This window comes from Eleutherodactylus coqui, chromosome 12 (genome assembly GCF_035609145.1).
Source record: "Eleutherodactylus coqui strain aEleCoq1 chromosome 12, aEleCoq1.hap1, whole genome shotgun sequence".
In the NCBI taxonomy this organism is placed as follows: Eukaryota; Metazoa; Chordata; class Amphibia; order Anura; family Eleutherodactylidae; genus Eleutherodactylus; species Eleutherodactylus coqui.
In genome coordinates this window covers 99,912,122-99,930,195 of record NC_089848.1, presented here as the reverse complement: position 1 = coordinate 99,930,195, position 18,074 = coordinate 99,912,122, and the positions used below count along the sequence as shown (strand labels likewise).

The 18,074-nt window shown below is 46.9% G+C and overlaps 1 protein-coding gene across 3 annotated transcripts in view; it reads right to left on the bottom strand.

Annotated features, from left to right (window-relative positions):
- RBM33 (RNA binding motif protein 33) overlaps positions 1-18,074 on the bottom strand; it is a 107,827-nt gene that overhangs the window by 15,342 nt on the left and 74,411 nt on the right. For all 3 annotated transcript variants that reach the window (XM_066585053.1, XM_066585054.1, XM_066585055.1), the window contains exons 16-17: positions 11,418-11,705; positions 9,821-10,009 (exon numbers count right to left, since the gene is read on the bottom strand). In XM_066585053.1, the coding sequence (XP_066441150.1) occupies positions 9,821-10,009; positions 11,418-11,705 (477 nt within the window). The remainder of the gene's footprint in view (positions 1-9,820; positions 10,010-11,417; positions 11,706-18,074) is intronic.

Sequence of the window (18,074 nt, the reverse complement as noted above, 5' to 3'; positions counted from 1 at the left end):
GTGCAGACACTGAATTACAACAGAATGCTGGGAAATTTCATATCTGAAGCTTGCAGAATTATGAAAGCAGCTCTTATTACTACACAGACTGTAATCTAGAAGTAACACAACTTACTCAATTCTGTATGTCAAGTCATTCTATATAGAAGGTGATGTGTGCCCCCCTCCCCCATAGAAATAGTTAGCTGTATTAATCTACGACACTAATGGGAAATAGTGAAGACCACCACATTACAGGGAACCTGTCAGCAACTGTAAGCACCACAATCTAAGTTATGGGGTTTATAGTTTTGGTGAGGTGGAGTCCGGGGAGCCACATTTCATACTCACCCCGTCCCACATTGCTGTGGTGCCCCCGGTGAAGTCAGCGCACGCACAGTAAGTGTGACTTGTTACAGAAGACTGTGAATACGCATTCCCATAGAGGTGAATGGGAGTGCGTGCGCAGTGAGCCATGATGGCTGGACGCTCACTGACTTCATTGTGGGGACACCACAAAAATGGGGTACGGGGCGAGTATGAAAAGAGGCTCCCCGGACTCCACGTCGCCTAAACTATAAGCACCACAGCTTAGTTTATGGTGCTTATGGGAGATAATAGGTTGCCTTTAAGTAGTAGCTTTTGAGCAAGATCATCAAAGTTAAGATGACTTGGATGTAGACCGTCTCAACTTGGGCTCCGTTCACATCTGCTTCACGTCTTCCATTTATAAAAGAAGCAAGGATGTGGAGTTGGATATGCTGCACTACAGGCACCAGCGGCTCCCGACGCTTCCACGTGGACCACTGGGTTTCACCAAGGTGCTTTTACTGACGAAACAGCTCTGCACGCAGAACCATCAGCCAGAATCGGACGGGCTCCTAATGGAACCTCCGAGACAGATGTGAAGAGCACCGCACCATGCAGAACGAACATAAGCAAGTATATTGCAGGATGCAATTAAAGCGGTTGTCCAATTGTAAAGTATTCATGGTCTATCCGTAATAATAAGCTGGCAGGGATCGGCCATCTGGGACCCCCGTTGATCAGTTGTCTGCCTTGTCAGCATACAGCACAGGCTTGGCAAACCACTGATGGGCGGAGGTCCCAGTAGACCCCACTGATGGTTTATCCACAGGATAGGCCATCAATACTTACAAATGAACAACTGCTTTAAGTCAGACATGAAAGTTCTTACCTGCATCATCCAATATCACAAGCCAGGAGATGCTGCTAAAGATTTGTTCCTTTTTAGGGATTTATATCCCGCGCCCCGTGTTTACCGAAGTCTACATGCAGTGCGGGTCCCTAACCCGATGTGGATAAAGCCGCCTGTACCTAAGGGCTGTCACAGAGGTCTTAGCTGGAGACAGAACTGATAATTTAAAGGGAACCGGTCATCATTTTCTTTCTATGCAATCTAATGGCTCTTATGGGAATCTGAACAATTGGCCCATGTAAACGCATGCAGTGACCGAATGATAGTTGTTCAGTCGTTGAGTTTCTGCCTGCAGAGAAGGGAACGATGTGCCGTTCAGTGTAAACAGCAGTTGTTCACTTTTGAAGGACTGTCTGCTTTCTGTGAATGGAGGTGAGTGGGGGAAGAGCGCTCCCCGGCCCCCTCCACGATGGAAGCGCTGTGAGAGATACTCGCTTCTGTATATCAGTTCAGGAGCGAGCATCACTGGAACGAGTGCTGGCATCGTTTGCCCGACAGCTCGTCCCGAGTAAAAGAACTCTACGTTATGCATGTAATCGTGTTGCGAATGAGATTGCCATATCACTATTAATACAGCGCGGGAAAAAGTAAAGAGATTGTATAGATCCGGGGACATGTGTAACAGTATATAACGATATGGCAGTCTCATTAACAACACTACTACATGTACAACTTAGATGGATAGGAAAGGACACTAGAAGAACAGCTGCGACAGGTCCGTGTTCATTCTATGTCGAGGCAATGCTGCAAGAACTGAGAATGACAAACCAGTCTGAATGGATCTGGGGATCCCTTGGAACCCGCGAGGCTTCCTTTAGTATGCAATGTTTTATGATCAGGCCTCATCACTATAAAATGATCGTGGGGAGCCCAAATGTCGGGGGGTTCGCACTGAGCTAGACAATAGCAACAGCTAATATTTAGTTCAATGGGGGCAAAAACGTTTGGTTTGGATTATGCTGATTTACTAGATATAAAAGAAGTTTCATGTCTGTCTCTCCAGTCTTTACTGGGCAGACTATGTCCCTCGCAGGAAAGTAAGAGATGGAAGCAGTCTTCAATACGGACATTAAATGGGCCACTCCGTGGTGCAATTGGCAGACAGGGCAACGTTGGGGCAGGCAGTATACTCACCGACTCCATCACTGATGAGCGCTGCTCTGGTCCCCCATTGTACCCAATGGATTGGAAGTCACAGTCTCTATTCATTCCTAGAGGACTTTGTGACTCTCAGAGGAATGAATAGAAAGTCACTTCCATTCACGGCAAATGCCAGAGGATTCAACGAATCCCAGTGGAGGTTACGTGAGGCTGAAGCGGAGTGGCTCTCCCATCAATGAAGGAAGCGGCAGGTTTTTTAAAATATACCCAATATGCCTTGCATGTCAATTGCACCTTGGGAAAAGAAAATTTAAAAACCATTTCCCCAGAGTGGTGTTTTCAAGCTACTGACGACGACCTGTTCGGAAAGTTAATGTATGATCGCTGCAATTTTGACCAGTGGGACACCCGGAAATTATGAGAATGGAGCACCCAGAGTCCCCATAGTGAACAGAATGACGGTACGCATACATGTCCTCCACTGTTTATGGAGAGGAGCAAGGGCATCCTCAGCCCATCTCCACGGACAATACATAGACCCCAACTTCATTCACTATGAGGAATACGGGTGCACCAATTTTATGATCCCTATGGTTCCCAATGATCATACACTTATGACCCATCTACGTTTTTGGCGGGGTAATTCTTAAATGAGTAAAGATGTAAATCTGTTCAAGTTCGGAGCAAACGGAATACTTTCCAGGCACAGCTGGCAACTTAAGTACTTAAATACTAACTAACTATGAAACCACATTAAAGGGACACTAAAGTTAGAAGTTGGTGTGAACGACATAAAACCAGCAGCTAGATTGCACAGCCGCCCGACTCTACAGAGCGGTGAAGGGGAAATATTTTGCACAGCGGGTGTAGAACAGTCTAAGGCCAACACAATCTCTGGATGGGAAACACTAAATGGGGGCCTTCCGGGGTATGTACAATGCTTTGCATGGTGATAGACAGTAGTGATACATTATGGCATGTGGCTCTACACACGTAGCAATCATTAACATGATTAGTGCATTGTGATAACTCAACTTACAGCATGGTAGTACATTATAGTCAAAGGGGTGTTCCCATTTCAGCCAAACATGGATGAGACAGAAAGACCGCTGGATACGAGGTGGGCGGGTTGATGGAAACAGTTGAGCTTGGCTCAGCTACGCCATTTTCATAACTCCCACAGAAGTCAAAAAGGAGTTACAAAAACAGTGTAAATCCCATTGACTTGTATCGGAGTTAGAGAAATAGCGCAGGGAAGGGCGCTTCACTATTTTTATCCTCCCGAACACGGCATTCAGGGTTACAGGGGACAGAATAGAAGATACAAGATGTGACCTGCACCTATAAAGACTTTCATGGCATATCCAATGGATAGGCCATATATCCGAGATGGGAATACCCCTTTACCGTATCCTAATATGTTGAATGTCCAGTTGTTTGCTACATTTGTAGACACCCACTTTTTTTTTTTACTTTAGTGTCCCTTTAACACAGGACTCCTAATCAAAGTCTAGACCCTTGGTTACCACAGCTGATGGCACTAAGCCCAATGCCATCCCACTAGATACCACAAGTCATGTATTTGTACAAAGTTATTGCAAACTGTTATTAACCATTTAGCTGACATTAATGGTGTAATTGATGGCTATTCTGTACTTGCATACTTAAAGGGAACCAAGTTTTTACAATGTAATCTACAATAAACCTAAAGGCCCATTTACACGTGAAGATTATCGCTCCAAATTCATTCAAACAAACAAGTTTGAGCGATAATTGTTCAGTGTGAATGCGAAAAAATTGCTCGCTTGTCGTTCGCGGTTGTTTAAGCTGACTTCTCATTCCGTGAAAACGCTTCACATAGGGGCAGAAGCACTGAGCAAGAAGCCTGCGAGCCTTCAGTTTGAACGCTCAGCACGAGCGCCGACAACCTTAGCGGTGACGCCAGCACTTGTGCAGTCGTTTGAAAGACTGTCAACAGCGCTGCTAATGAGATTACCCTATTGACAATACGGCTTGCGATACGTGCCCCGATACCCGATACAAAATGCTTTTTAAGTTTTCCTGCGCTGTATTAAAATACGTCGGAGAGTTGAATTCTTTACCAAGCGACACGGCAGGCACACCAATACAGATTTCTCCTCTTGGCTGTCATCCCACACAGGCGCTGTAGCAAACCCTGCCCGCGCACCTCAGCTCTCCCTTAGGCCGCCTGCAGATGGGCGGAAATTTCCCGCTGAATTTCCGCCCGTGGGAGCTGCCATAGGATTGCGTTAGCAAACGCAATCCTAGGCAGACGCCCGCTGGCTCCGGTCAGCACATGCGCCGGCTGCCCAGCGGGTCAGTGCCATGCTGCTCTCTGCAGACACTCGCGTCGGGTCCAGCTGCGAGAATTCTCGCAGCCAGATCCGACCTGGCCGTCTGCAGGCGGCCTTACTTGCTGGTAATTCAGCGGTGTACTGCACATTTGCCTTGAGGATCGTTACTGTCAAAGTCATGTGACTTCAGACACAGTGGGAGTAACGATTCTCAAGGCGCCGTACGCCGCTGAAGTTACATGTAGTCAAGAAGAGCAGAGTTGCGCGGGAGCAGGCAGGGTTTGTTACGGCGCCTGTGCAGGATTACAGGGAAGAGGATACATCTGTATGCGTGCCAATCAGGAACAGGGGCGGGCCGCTGAGTAAAAAAAGCTGACTTTTTTCAGCTCATTCGCATACAGTGTGGGAAAACTTCACAAGCAAGTTGTAAAGGTATCGGGGCACGGATTACAACGCAAAGTAAGGAGGAAATCTCAAAAGCGGCGCTGTTACAGGTTTATTGCAGGTCACACTGTAAAAGCATGACAGGTTCCTTTAAAAAGTGCTTCATCTGTACATGTATGCCAAAAAGGGGTTGTGCCAAGAACATTAATGCTGTTCATATTTCCTATAAGGGCATATGAACTTCATAGAAGGCGGTCCGCCGCTCGATGAGCCAGAATAGACTTGGTGCAGGCCAGGTTGGTCATTCATCTGAATGGCTGTTATGTAATGCTACCTTTCACTATAGGAAGAGATGCGTGGCAGCCACGACTCCGCTCGGCAAAATTAAATATTTGCCAGGAGCGAGTCATTGGGCGAACATGTTGCACTCTAAAAGAGACCATGCCTGATGGCCCAACTCTCTTAACACTCTTGTATTAAGAGGACCTATAGATGGGCGTAAAAACGAAATGGAAAAAAAACAAGGCCACCATTGGTCTAGACTTTACAACATAAAATAACCCCACGCCTTAACCCCCAATGTACCGGACTTACTGTAGGATTATCTGCCTCTGCGGTTCCAAAAACACGTGCTGAGAAAGCATACAGAATTCATTACTGGCCATCATAAGACGACTTCCGCACAATTCAAACACGCATATAGAAAGAGGCGGAGGCGACAACTTGTTGACAGATGTACATGAATGGTAAACTAAAATGGGATGACCGAGCTCATTAATCCATTACCTGTGGTCCTCGGAAATCTCCAAGCTTCATAGGATTACATTGTGGACTTGCGCTCTACATAAAAAGACATAGTCGTTGCTGGAGAACCTCTTTATACACAGTAGTCCGCCCCGCTTTACCCGCAGGTTAGGCTTTAAGAAAGCCTCTGATAAGGAACGTTTTCTGAAAGCCTGCGGTCACCATCTCACAGACGACCAACATCTAAGTATAGCCACTGGGTTGTGCTATAGTTCCATAGGAACGTATACCATACAAGCCAAAGCGGAAAGAACAGCATGAGCTATACATAAAATATATTTACTACATTAAGTCTAACTGAAAGATCTAGGTTTCATAGCAAATACAATCAATTAATGAGATATTGATAAGGATCTCAAATTTCTGTTCTCCATATAGAAACCCAGACATCGGAATGAAAGGGGAAAAATTAATAAAAATCGCGAGCCGCTTAAGAGGAACCCCACTTACGTAAAACTTTTTGACTTCAGCAGTGATTGTTACTCCTCGGTAGGGGAAGACAGGCTCAGACTACTATTGAGCCATCTTCAGCTGCTGAGGAGTGACGATCACAGCTGAAGGGGCACAGAACTTAGATGAGAGTTTCTGTCCCTCAGTGATCATTAGGGGGTCTCAGCATTCGGACCCCCCACTGATTAAAACTTACAACATGTCAAGAGTTTTGCAAAAGTGCAGTCCCTCCTTTCGTCGGTGTATGAAGCCTCACAAGTAAACTACAAACTCAAACAACCCTACGTGGCCGGTCGGTTCCAAGACTTCACATGGCAGATACGAGCAATCAGAAATCTGACCGACAAGCAAAACCGCAGGAATGGAGGCATTTAAGCACAGGAAGAAGATGGTCCCGGTGCTGATCCTAGGAATAAGTTTGACAGTTTTGTAGTTGTCTAAATGCTCGCTGGTCACGCACTTCGCGTCACTGTCACCTAAGGACTAAAAGCCGGTTGTAGAACAGTTTCTCTCAATTGGGCCGAACTTTTAGGTTCATCTCAATAGAGAAGCGGAATAAGATTGTCCGACTCCTCGGAAAGCGGCTCATTTCCAAAAGGGGCAGACATGTTGAAATCCAAAATGCCGTTCCCTTTGTCCCTGGATATCTGCCACCAGGGAAAGGTTGGAGGCACCGTCAACAGAAATCATTTACGGGGTCGGCGACTAACCTTTAACACTAAATCCCTAGGTTTATCACCGCCGTACATGACCCCTAGAAGGATGAGACATGCCGGTGATACATGGGTGATGTGCAAACAGGGCGTCGGGTCAGGAGGCTACCATCTTCTTGGCTTTAAAGGGGTTGTGCCAACAGACATAACCCCTTTCAGAGTACAGGGCAAAGCACAAACAGCTGGGTCTCGCTCTTGGCAAACCCCAACAGTGTGGAAGCCGCAGCCAAACAAACATTTCCCTGCTGTATTATATTCAGATTAATGGCCATTGTGAAAAACCAGAAGAGCCCAAAAGGTCCATCAAAAGGAAATCTGCTCTTACTGAGCAACTAGCCTTGCTTGGTGATCGCCCTCTTGAGACCCTCTCTGGCAGCCATGTCTCCTAGCTGGGCTCCATTCGGTCCATTGTTGGCCTCAGCACTTTACTTTCTCTTCTGATTACTATACTTATGGAATAATTATTTGTCATTTCCGTCTTTTATGTTGTATTGATATGAAATTGCTGTATACAAGGTTATTCAAGAAGGAGCAAATTGGGGATATAATTACAAACAAGCTACAAAAGACAGGCGCACAATCCGCACATCACCGAAAAGAGGAAGGTTCAAAGTTCTTAATGACATACTAGTAACTTCCATTATCTGCCACACTGCAGCGATGGGCGTTTCATTACAGTTTTATGGTGCCTGAGATGCGTGGCATGCACGCCACATGGGCACTATGTGTCGCTCGACCAACCTCAAAACGTAGATTTGCTTGTGTCAGGACGGTTGTCTTTGGAATCGAACCTGGAACTTATGTTGAACTTTAACAATAGATTCGCAAACCAAAAGCACACAATGATTTCTCCTGCGGTGGCGCCATTTTCCTATAAACTAGTAACAAACGGCGCTGCAATGTGGCAGAAAATGGAACTTATTGGTACATCCTAAAAACATGAACCTTGCTCTTTTCAGTGACGTGCGGGTTGTGTTTGTGTCCTTTGTGGTTTGTATGTCATTAAATCCCCAAATCTGCTGCTCCTCTTTGATAACCCTTACAATGCTGCCACCTTTCTAGCTCGGTTATATTGCGTTTTCTCCAGCCACATTATAGGTAAATGATATTTCTGGAATTGGCATTTTAATGTCTAAATACTTTTGCACATTTAATATCGTTTCTCTTAGTCCACAAAAGTTAAAGGGGTTGTCCCGAGGCAGCAAGTGGGTCTATACACTTCTGTATGGCCATAATAATGCACTTTGTAATGTACATTGTGCATTAATTATGAGCCATACAGAAGTTATAAAAAGTTTTATACTTACCTGCTCCGTTGCTGGCGTCCTCGTCTCCATGGTGCCGACTAATTTTCGCCCTCCGATGGCCAAATTAGCCGCGCTTGCGCAGTCCGGGTCTTCTCCTCTTCTCTATGGGGCTCCGTGTAGCTCCGTGTAGCTCCGCCCCGTCACGTGCCGATTCCAGCCAATCAGGAGGCTGGAATCGGCAATGGACCGCACAGAAGCCCTGCGGTCCATGAAGACAGAGGATCCCGGCGGCCATCTTCAGCAGGTGAGTATGAAGACGCCGGACCGCCGGGATTCAGGTAAGCGCTGTGCGGGTGGGTTTTTTAACCCCTGCATCGGGGTTGTCTCGCGCCGAACGGGGGGGGGGGGGGTTTAAAAAAAAAAAAAACCTGTTTCGGCGCGGGACATCTCCTTTAACCCTTTCCTTGTAGTTTCCGTCTGATTGCTGATGGGGGTCCAGTAATATCATTATATTGGATTTGCTTTTCTCATCCTAATATTATAGACAACCTCACCCCTAAAATCCTGAAACTTGCTGCTCAATGAAAAGCTAATAAAGTGGTCTCATTCTTCACATTTTGCCTGCACAGAACACAACGCAGCAAAAATGCATTACAGAACTATGGTTGCCGAACTGCAAACTGACTCCTCCTCGGGCACATGTCTAGGGAATACAAGCCCTGCCCATATGTCCTATTAGGGCATACTGAAGCTATACAAGTGGGAGGTTCCTATTCACTAACACACTGAGCGCACCTGCACAGGGGCAAGAGCTATATCGGCTGTGATTCATGGCCCGATATCGTCCTTTCAGTCCTAGATGCAAGGTGGTTTCATACAGAAACGGCCTCGCACCCCTGCGGGGGCTCCCTTCATCCCGCGGGGGCTGTCATAGCCTTGGCAGATCACGATGTTCTCCCATTGGTTTCAATGGGGCTGGCGCTGCCGCCGCCGGCCCTATTAAGAACAATTGGCAATATTGCAAAAAGAAAGGAGATGTTGCGATATCGTAAAATATTGCAAATGAGAATGAAACCATTGACGTCATAATCATGCGTTTTCACTCTCGCATCGTCAGAAAATCTCACGCTTTTCTTGTCAGTGTGAAGGAGCCCTGAATGCTAGAAATCCCATGATGCACCCACAGTCACATGGCAGCTACAATAGTGCAACCCACGTAAATGAGGACGCGTCATACTTGGGGGAGTTACTTACATGGGATGGACATACATGGCATCACCATTAAAGGAAGAAAGGGTGCGGGCGCTTTACCGCAACCGGGATAGGGCTTTGGAGGAAAGTCAGCTTTTATAGTGGCTGTAATAATAGGGAGCAGGGAGACAAGAAACCCCCTTTAAGGACTGGAGAATACTCCATTTCCCTACTATGTATAAGTAATGACTGTAATGATGCCTTGGTGACGATTCGGCTCCTGCAAATACAATTACCTATATTTGGTGGTGTCTAAGGATTAAACAGATTGCTCGCTGCGGTCTAAATCTTCCAACGCTAGATCTCTGCAGAGTCAGACATTTCTTCAGACAAAGCCCAGCTCCAAGGGCGACCTACCTGAATTGGTCCTACCGACATCAGCAAGTTTCTCAATTGTTGATCAGTGGTTGATGAAGAAAGCCCTTCAACTGACACGACACAAGGCTGCGGCTTGCACTCCACTACACGGAGATTCTGTTTATTTGGCATCAGGCGTCCTCGGCCCATCTGTCCACCGACTCCTCTGCCTCTACCTCGCATAATGACCTGCCAACAGCGCAAGAAACAAAGTTAGTCTGTCTTCTCTAATAAGTTTTAGGCTGGACTCGCATACTGCAGGCACAGAAACTCAGGGAGATCTTGCATCGGATAGCACACGGACCCCCGTTCGCGGTCTGCCCAGCCTCCACGGACCCGGCACATTGCATGTCCTATTCTTGTACATGAGAAAGGATGAGAATAGGGCATGCAGCAATCTGTTGCCACGTGGACCTTGCGCTGTCCATGGAATACACAGTCTTTATATACGTCCGGGTTAATGAACTCTTAAAGGTTTTTTTTTTTTTTAAACTTGGATATTGAACTAAGTAAGCACTTTCAACAAATACCGTAAATTAAATGTGTTGTTGCACATAACTCATGGCTGCAATGGATACAGCAATGGAAACACATGCTTTAGCACTCACACACATTCAATACCGGAGTCAAATTGCACAACTGTTGTTTATACCAACTGCATTACAATGCAAGGTTCTTACATATTGTGAGCCAAACATGTGGGCCCAACTGTCACATCCAGACAAACCCATCCAATAAGCTTCACCTGGACGTGATACATGGGCCCACATGTTTTGATCAAAATGTGCGCTAAGAACCTTGCATTGTAATGCAGTTGGTATAAACAACAGTTGCGCAATTTTACTCAGATATTAAATATGTGCGTTTCTGCTACCCTTAGGAAAGGTCACCAATAGAGATGAGCGAGTATACTCGCTAAGGCACTACTCGCTCGAGTAATGTGCCTTAGCCGAGCATCTCCCCGCTCGTCTTTAAAGATTCGGGGGCCACCGCGGCCGACAGGCGAGTTGCGGCGGGGAGCAGGGGAGAGAGATCTCCCCTCCGTTCCTACGCGCTCTCCCCACCCCCGAATCTTTAGGGACGAGCGGGGAGATACTTGGCTAAGGCACATTACTCGAGCGAGTAGTGCCTTAGCGAGTATACTCGCTCATCTCTAGTCACCAATATCAAATCACTGGGGAAACGACCACTCTGGACCCTCCCTGATCACCTGTTTAAAGAGGCAATAGTGCTCAGGTGAGCGCTAAACTCTTCACTGCACATAAGCCACAGAGTCATAAACTTGCATAGCAACTCAATCCTATTCACTTGAATGGGCCAGAGCTGCACACAAGGCATCTGACAAAAGAACGGGACATCACTGGCCTGAGAAGAGGCTGTGGTACTCAGTGAGTACCTTAGCCTCTTCTAACAACCAATTGTCGAGCCCCCATTGGTTGGACTCCAACCAATATGACTGATGACCCATCATGAGGACGCTTCATCAATACCTTAGCCCAGGAAAATCCCTTTTAAATCAACCGATGCATGGCTACTACAAGTGCGTGAAGAAAAGCCTAAAATTCATGTGTTTTTTCACTCCTCGACTACACCGTACCTTGTTTGTTGCAATCTGGCCTTGGATGCTATTCACCATACGGGAAGATGCGGCCTCTGTCAGCAAAGTCAGCTGACGGGCTTTGAGTTGATACGGCTGCTGGAAGGGCTGATGCTGCTGGACGCTTCCTTTCCCCAGGGTCACTTTTCTTACGGGCCCGGTTTTCTGTTGAACCCGCTGTTGAATCTGTTGCCTCTGCTGAGGTATTCGCTGCTGCGGCTGGACTCTGGGTTGTGATAGTTGCATTTGTGGACTGCATTCAGCAGCCTGCACAGATATAGTTTCACCCTAGGCAAGAAAAAGGTGTCAAAGTTACTTCTGCTGTAAACACATCGGTAGGTGGAGGTATTCTTCCATCTTCCTTAGTTGCAAACAATAATTCTTCATAGAAAACATGGCTGCTACCTCGTACATTAAAGCAAACTCTGCAGGGAGCACTAAAAGTATCCTGCGGCACCATCAAAGCTCTAACAACTGGAGAAAGGAAATGCCTTTGTCCACGGCTGCAACCAAATGTTATGGACCTGTTAAGTCTAAGGCCCAACGCACACGATGGTATTCTATGCTATGGACGGAATTCGCAGCAAGACGCCCGCCGCGAGGTAAGATTAAATGGCTGCTCTCAATGTAGCTAATGGAAATCCATCCTAGGATGGGAGAATTCATGTGCGGCCTGAAGTGGGTGAGGCAGTGAGTGGGGGCGGAGTCTAGCATGAGGCTCTACTCCACATACACGGCCTGAAGTGGGTGAGGCAGCGAGTGGGGGTGGAGTCTAGCGTGAGGCTCTACCCCACATTTGCGGCCTGAAGTAGGTGGGGCAGCGAGTGGGGGCAGAGTCTAGCTTTAGGCTCTACCCCGTCTGCCCCACATAATTCTCCCATGCTAGGATGGGTTTTCCACAAGCCGCACTAGCAGTGCCCATTTTATACCATTCCCAGAAAACCCCTTGAAGCTTTCTAAGACTCCCAAGTGGCAAATCTGCCTAGTTGTACAACAAAAGTGTACTGCTTGTTGTTCCAAGACGTTGTCCGAGACCCCAAAGCAGCGCTTATTCCTTCAATTATGTTACACTGAGCAACTTTGTAATTGACTTATTATTGAAAATGAATGCTGCTTCGCCAATCTGGCCGTGGGACACGCGCCGCTGTTCTTGTCACTCACACCATTCCTTGAGCCTTTACGGCTTGGTATACGGTAATTCATCATCAGCTACAGCACCAGTGAAGGACCATTCTCTGATTCCGATGAACTATGCCTGATACAGCAGCTGCTGATATACCCATAAAGCCTCATAGGATTGTGTATATGACATCAGTGGAACAACTGTGGATTTGACCGGAGGGGGACCTGACCAAAGTCCTGACCGGCAAAACAGGGGTTCTAATTGCCTTACTATTAAAAAAACAAAGTTGAGGAATACAGGGGGTCCCGGAAACCTCTAACAATGTAAATAAATGCCATTATCCAACATTTGAACAAAAATCAAAAGTAGTATCTTCATATGTTAATACTTAGTTGGGCTCATTTGGCCCTAATGACATCAGATACTCTCTGTGACATACTTTCTACTAACATCTGATACACTACAGCTGGTATTTCCCTCCATTCATCCTGCAAATGTCTGGCGAGTTCTCTCAAAGAAGATGGCTTTTTATATTTTCTGACCCGACATTCCAGTTCATCCCAAAGATGTTCAGTTGGTTCAGGCTGGGACTCTGTGCAGCCGATCCAATTGTGGAACATCCATATCCTCAAACCAACATAAAACAGCGCTGGATGTGTGACGCGGCACGTTGCCTTGTTGGAAGTATGGCCGACCATTCCCAGAGTATTGTCACATTGTGAGCAGCACATTATTATCTAGAATGTCAGCGTTCACTTCCGTGTTCATGGTTCTTGTCCCTACAACCAACGGACTGAGTCCATGTCACGTAAAACAACCATAACAGAACCTTCGCCGTACTTAACCATTGGCACAACACACTCAGGCAGAAGGCGTCCCCATCATCCTCCACACCCAAACACCACCATCTGATGAGAAGATGGAGTAGCATGATATGTCACTCCAAAGAACATTCTTTCATTGCTCAAGTGTCCAATAATAACGCTCCTTCCACCATTGCAAATGCGTTATGGCATCTTTGAGAGAACTTACCAGACATTTGCAGGATGAATAGAGGGAAATAGCAGCTGAAGTGTATCAGATGTTAGTAGAAAGTACACCACGGACAGTATGTGATGTCATTAGGGCCAAAGGAGCCCCATTAAGTATTACCATCTGGAAATAAATACTACTTTTGTTTCCTGCTCAGCTGTCCACTTACTTTGGCAGGATAGTTTATTCCAGACTCCAAAAAAGTTGGGTTATCGATCACTGTGGAAGCTGCAATGTCAACAATACTGGTTGCCAACCCTCATTCCCAAAAACTGCTACCAGAGAGCAAAAGTCCAAAAGAATTTACTACTACTTCTTGAATTGGACAGCTCAATGGCTTTCTTATTTTAGCCCTTTAACCCTCGCGTGGCACCAGTTTCAAAAGTGCAGGACTGCAACGTACAGGGCCGGAATCAAACACCCCTCATAGGGTTAAATGGAAAACATGAAAGATAAAAACGGCATAACGACAGAAATGATCAGCAGCGAAAAGGCCGGCGGTTACCACTATATAAAAGCAACAGCGGAAGAAATAGAAGCCGTCTGCGTGATCGAAAAATAAAGATGTTTTCAATAGCTGATAGCCGGGCGCGTCTGCGCCGAAGATGAAGAGAGCGGCCAAGCCTTCAGTTAGTGCGTTAAGTGTTTGGATACAAAGTGCGTCCGCTGTCAGCTTCCTGCAATTTGACAGATCAAATCTTATTTTCCCTCTCCAAACCCCAAGAAGAGATACTGCCGCCGTACATCCAGCGCCGCGCAAATTGATTAATCCCTCTCAACAGAAATCACATCTCTTGATTACAACCCGGAGACGTTAAGCGGCATTATTCTGGAGTGACAACACTTGACGAATTCCCAAAGCGCCGCGCTCAGCCCATTGTAGCCGGCATTAACCCCGATGAAAAATTAATTTCCCTTATCTTCTTCTAAGCCCCAAAATCCAAATCCTCCAAACAGACTCCTCTTTCTATAAAAGGTATTATGAAAACCTCCGAAAAGATTAATTGTATGTCTTCAGGTGACATTAAATTAATTTCGGAGCCGGTGACAGACATTTGATAGTGCATATTGAGAGGACAGATAAGATTGTGCGGAGACACAGCAGGACACCGGAGCGTTGTCCCAGGGCAGCCGCCTCTGAATGGCGCTGTGATAAGGCCAATACCTCGCTGTCATCGGCGCTGTTACTGATCTTGGATCTCGCAAATCTAACGACACAGATTTCTATGAGGTCTGACAACGCTGTGGCCTCGCAATAAACACGTTCCCCAACCAGTCAGGGAGATGAAATGGAAGATGTTAAGTCTTTGCCAAAGTGCAGTCTCTGAACAATACGTTATAGGATGCGACTCGCTCCTCGCTTCCCGGCGCCGTCAAACATACCTTTCAGGAAACCAACGTGAGAGTCGTTGGGGGGGGGGGGGGGTTAAAATACTTTAGACACTGCAGAGAGGGGAAAGTCAAATTATTTAAAGGGATGTGATGAAAAAGACAATGGCGGACAAGTGGCGTCCAAACAAGCGTTCAGCCCGAGCCAATTGTAAAATCTGCAGCTTTCGGTAAGAACACCCGGTTCTATCAGAGCCGTCGCCTATATGCGGGTCTGTAGCGTGTTTTTTAAATGTCTTTCTATTGGTTTTCCACTATATAGAGCGTTCACACTTATCTGATTTCGGCGCGAATGTTCGGAAGATTTTACACCTTCAAATCGAATTCAATTGAAGTGAAACCTGCAGCCGATCCGCGCCAAATCAGCTACGTGTTCACAAGGGGGCGGATTTGCTAAAAAAGTGTTCATTGTGGATGAGATGTTCAAAATACCCCCCACACGGCGCCAAAGAAATCTGCATTAAAGCAGTGCTGGAAACGGCGCCCGGTACGCAATTTAAGTCCACGGGGCGCTAGTTTTAGCAAGGAATGCGGCGCAGAAAATGTAAGGATTTCTGCTATACTTCAATGGAGACACCAAAAACGCTGAGCAAAATCCGCAACGGTATCTGTGGAGTCGCAGAGCAATTTTCCACGTGTCAAATACTTCGATAATCCGCAGCGGTCACAGTACCGGGATTTTTGGATGGAATTTTAGAAATCCCATCTATGTGCTACAGAGAAAATCCGCGATGTAAACGGACCGGCGCTGCGGACTTTACAACAAATCAGTTCGCACACAGATTTTTACTGCGGATTTCACAAAGGAGGGGGTGAAATCCGCGCTATTTAGTACAGAGTCACCAGAGTTTCTGCTGCGGGAAATCTGCAGCAAACTTGCAACATGTGAGCTTACCTCTAGGCTAACCTCACATGGCGAGTGCGATACCAGCAGCTGAATGCCGGCACAATTTCGCTCTTGCCAACATGCATTTTCCCCGAGGTAGCGAGGCATTTTCATGTCAGACCCGTCTCGCATCACTTCGGGGAAGAAGCGATCCTCCTGCCACAACAGTTGCTCCCATTCTGTAGAAGATCCACGATAACACCCAGATGTAAGAAGGCTACATTCACACGGGCGAGAAGAATGGAGGTCATATAGGCACGATTTTCGCGCTCGTGTGCATGTCGCCTGAGGCCTTCTTCAGGCGGCTATGTGAGAGGCGGATCCTCGGCAGATTGCTGCTGTGTGGATCTGTCTATCCGTCGCATTAATCTGAGGGTGAGCTTCCTCGGATTTGTATGGGGATCCGCGTACGGATTTAACGCGGTAAAGGTTTTTGCAAACCGCGTCGAGAAGCTACACGTCATCTGTTTATTCCGGCACTGCGATTTAAGATGATGCGAATGATGTGGATTCTATACCAGATTTCAGGATGGAGTGAACGCCAATAAATCGAAAATGGCCGCGGCGCAGTGAGGATTTAGCATACTGTGAAGGCTCTCATCACACGGCTAGGTCCTGCACTTCACTGCGTGGGATAAAAAGTTACAACGCAGCGCACGCCGTTTACTAATAGTCATGGGGACAACGCTACAGCGGTGATTAGTCACTGTGCCCTCACTGTTGCCACACCCAATGTGCGCCGATTGACATCCTGCTCGCTAGCATAAGCACTGATGTTGCACGTCGAGTGAGTCGTCAACCAAGACAGAACGGGCGTGGAACGCAATTTTGGGTTGTTGTCGCAAAGGGGATTCAAAACCGTGAATACGAAAAACCTGATTTGCGGTAATGGAAGACAGGATAAGACAACGGCGCTTTGGAGAGTCATCTAGGGAAAATACCAAAACCCGTACTGTAAACGAGTCGGCTGGCAACAGCTTCTCCTCCTCCAGGAGAGACACGTCACTTCTTACCACAGAGCCGCGAGGAAACACGTCAAACTCCAAGCGCAGATTTGGCCCATTGTCAGGGTAAATCCAAGAGGATCCGTCTGCGGATTTCTGCTGCGGTTTTACAGGCGGATTGCGAGGCAGAACGAACCCCAAGACCGTTTACACGGTTTTCAGATATTTTCTCTGCGGTAATCGTCTAAAACCAAATCACATGCAGGCTCGGCCGCAGATCCCATCCTCTGCATCACAATGGGTCGGCGCCATGGCAAAATCTGCAGCATTTCCGCAACAAAAACAGGTCAAAATCCACGCCATACCATCGGTACGGATTCTGACTTAAGATCATCCGCGAATCCGCAACGGTTTTTGATGAGGAAATGCTGTTTATCTTTCCACTGCGCAAAATCCGCAGCATTTCCATTACATGTGAATGTACCCTAAAGGCCCATACAAAGGGGCTACAGTCTCCTTCCGTCGGCAGCGCAGTTTGTTCCATTTAAAAAAACGGAGAGCAAAGGAAACAGAAGCAAACAGAAAGCTTTCTGTTTTTTTTTGAAAACCGACTGCAATTAATGAGGGCAAAAACGTTTAATTCTGTCTCTGCGCCAAAATCTGCACAGAAAGACGGAAAGTCTAAAGGAAGAGAAGACGCTCGTGCGAATGAGCCCCAATGGATGCAAATGGGAACTTATTATCCAGTGGTTTAAGTTTGCATCCATTATTTGGTATTGGAAAAAAATTTAAAAAAGATCCGTCAATAATGAAGAATGCTGATGTGCGCCAAGACTTCGGCTGCCTGTCCACGGGCGTAGATCTGCCGCGGGAGCCGCCGCCGGGGAGCAGGAGCCAGCTGACAGATAGGCTCATCACTGAGAATCGCGTCAATTTGCAGCACGCTGCAATCTGCTGGCCACGAGCGGAGAATCGCTATGATTCTCCGCTCGTGGACAGGGGGATTCCGCTTTCGATAGTAACGCTATGGAAAGCGTTCACGGCGTTCCTCTCGGCCGGATTATCGCCGCTGGGAAGGCAGTGAAAATTCGCCTGTAGGCAGGAACTCAAGACACTTTTTTTTAAATTTCCCCTTGTACGGTAGCACTGAAAAACACAATTCATCCCCACCCCCACCCCCCACCCCACCCCCCCGTGTAGATCGGCTACCGAACAGTCAAAAAAGTTCTGATTTTCTAAAAATGGGGAGAAAAAAAATAAACATGTAGATGAGCCTCTGCAGG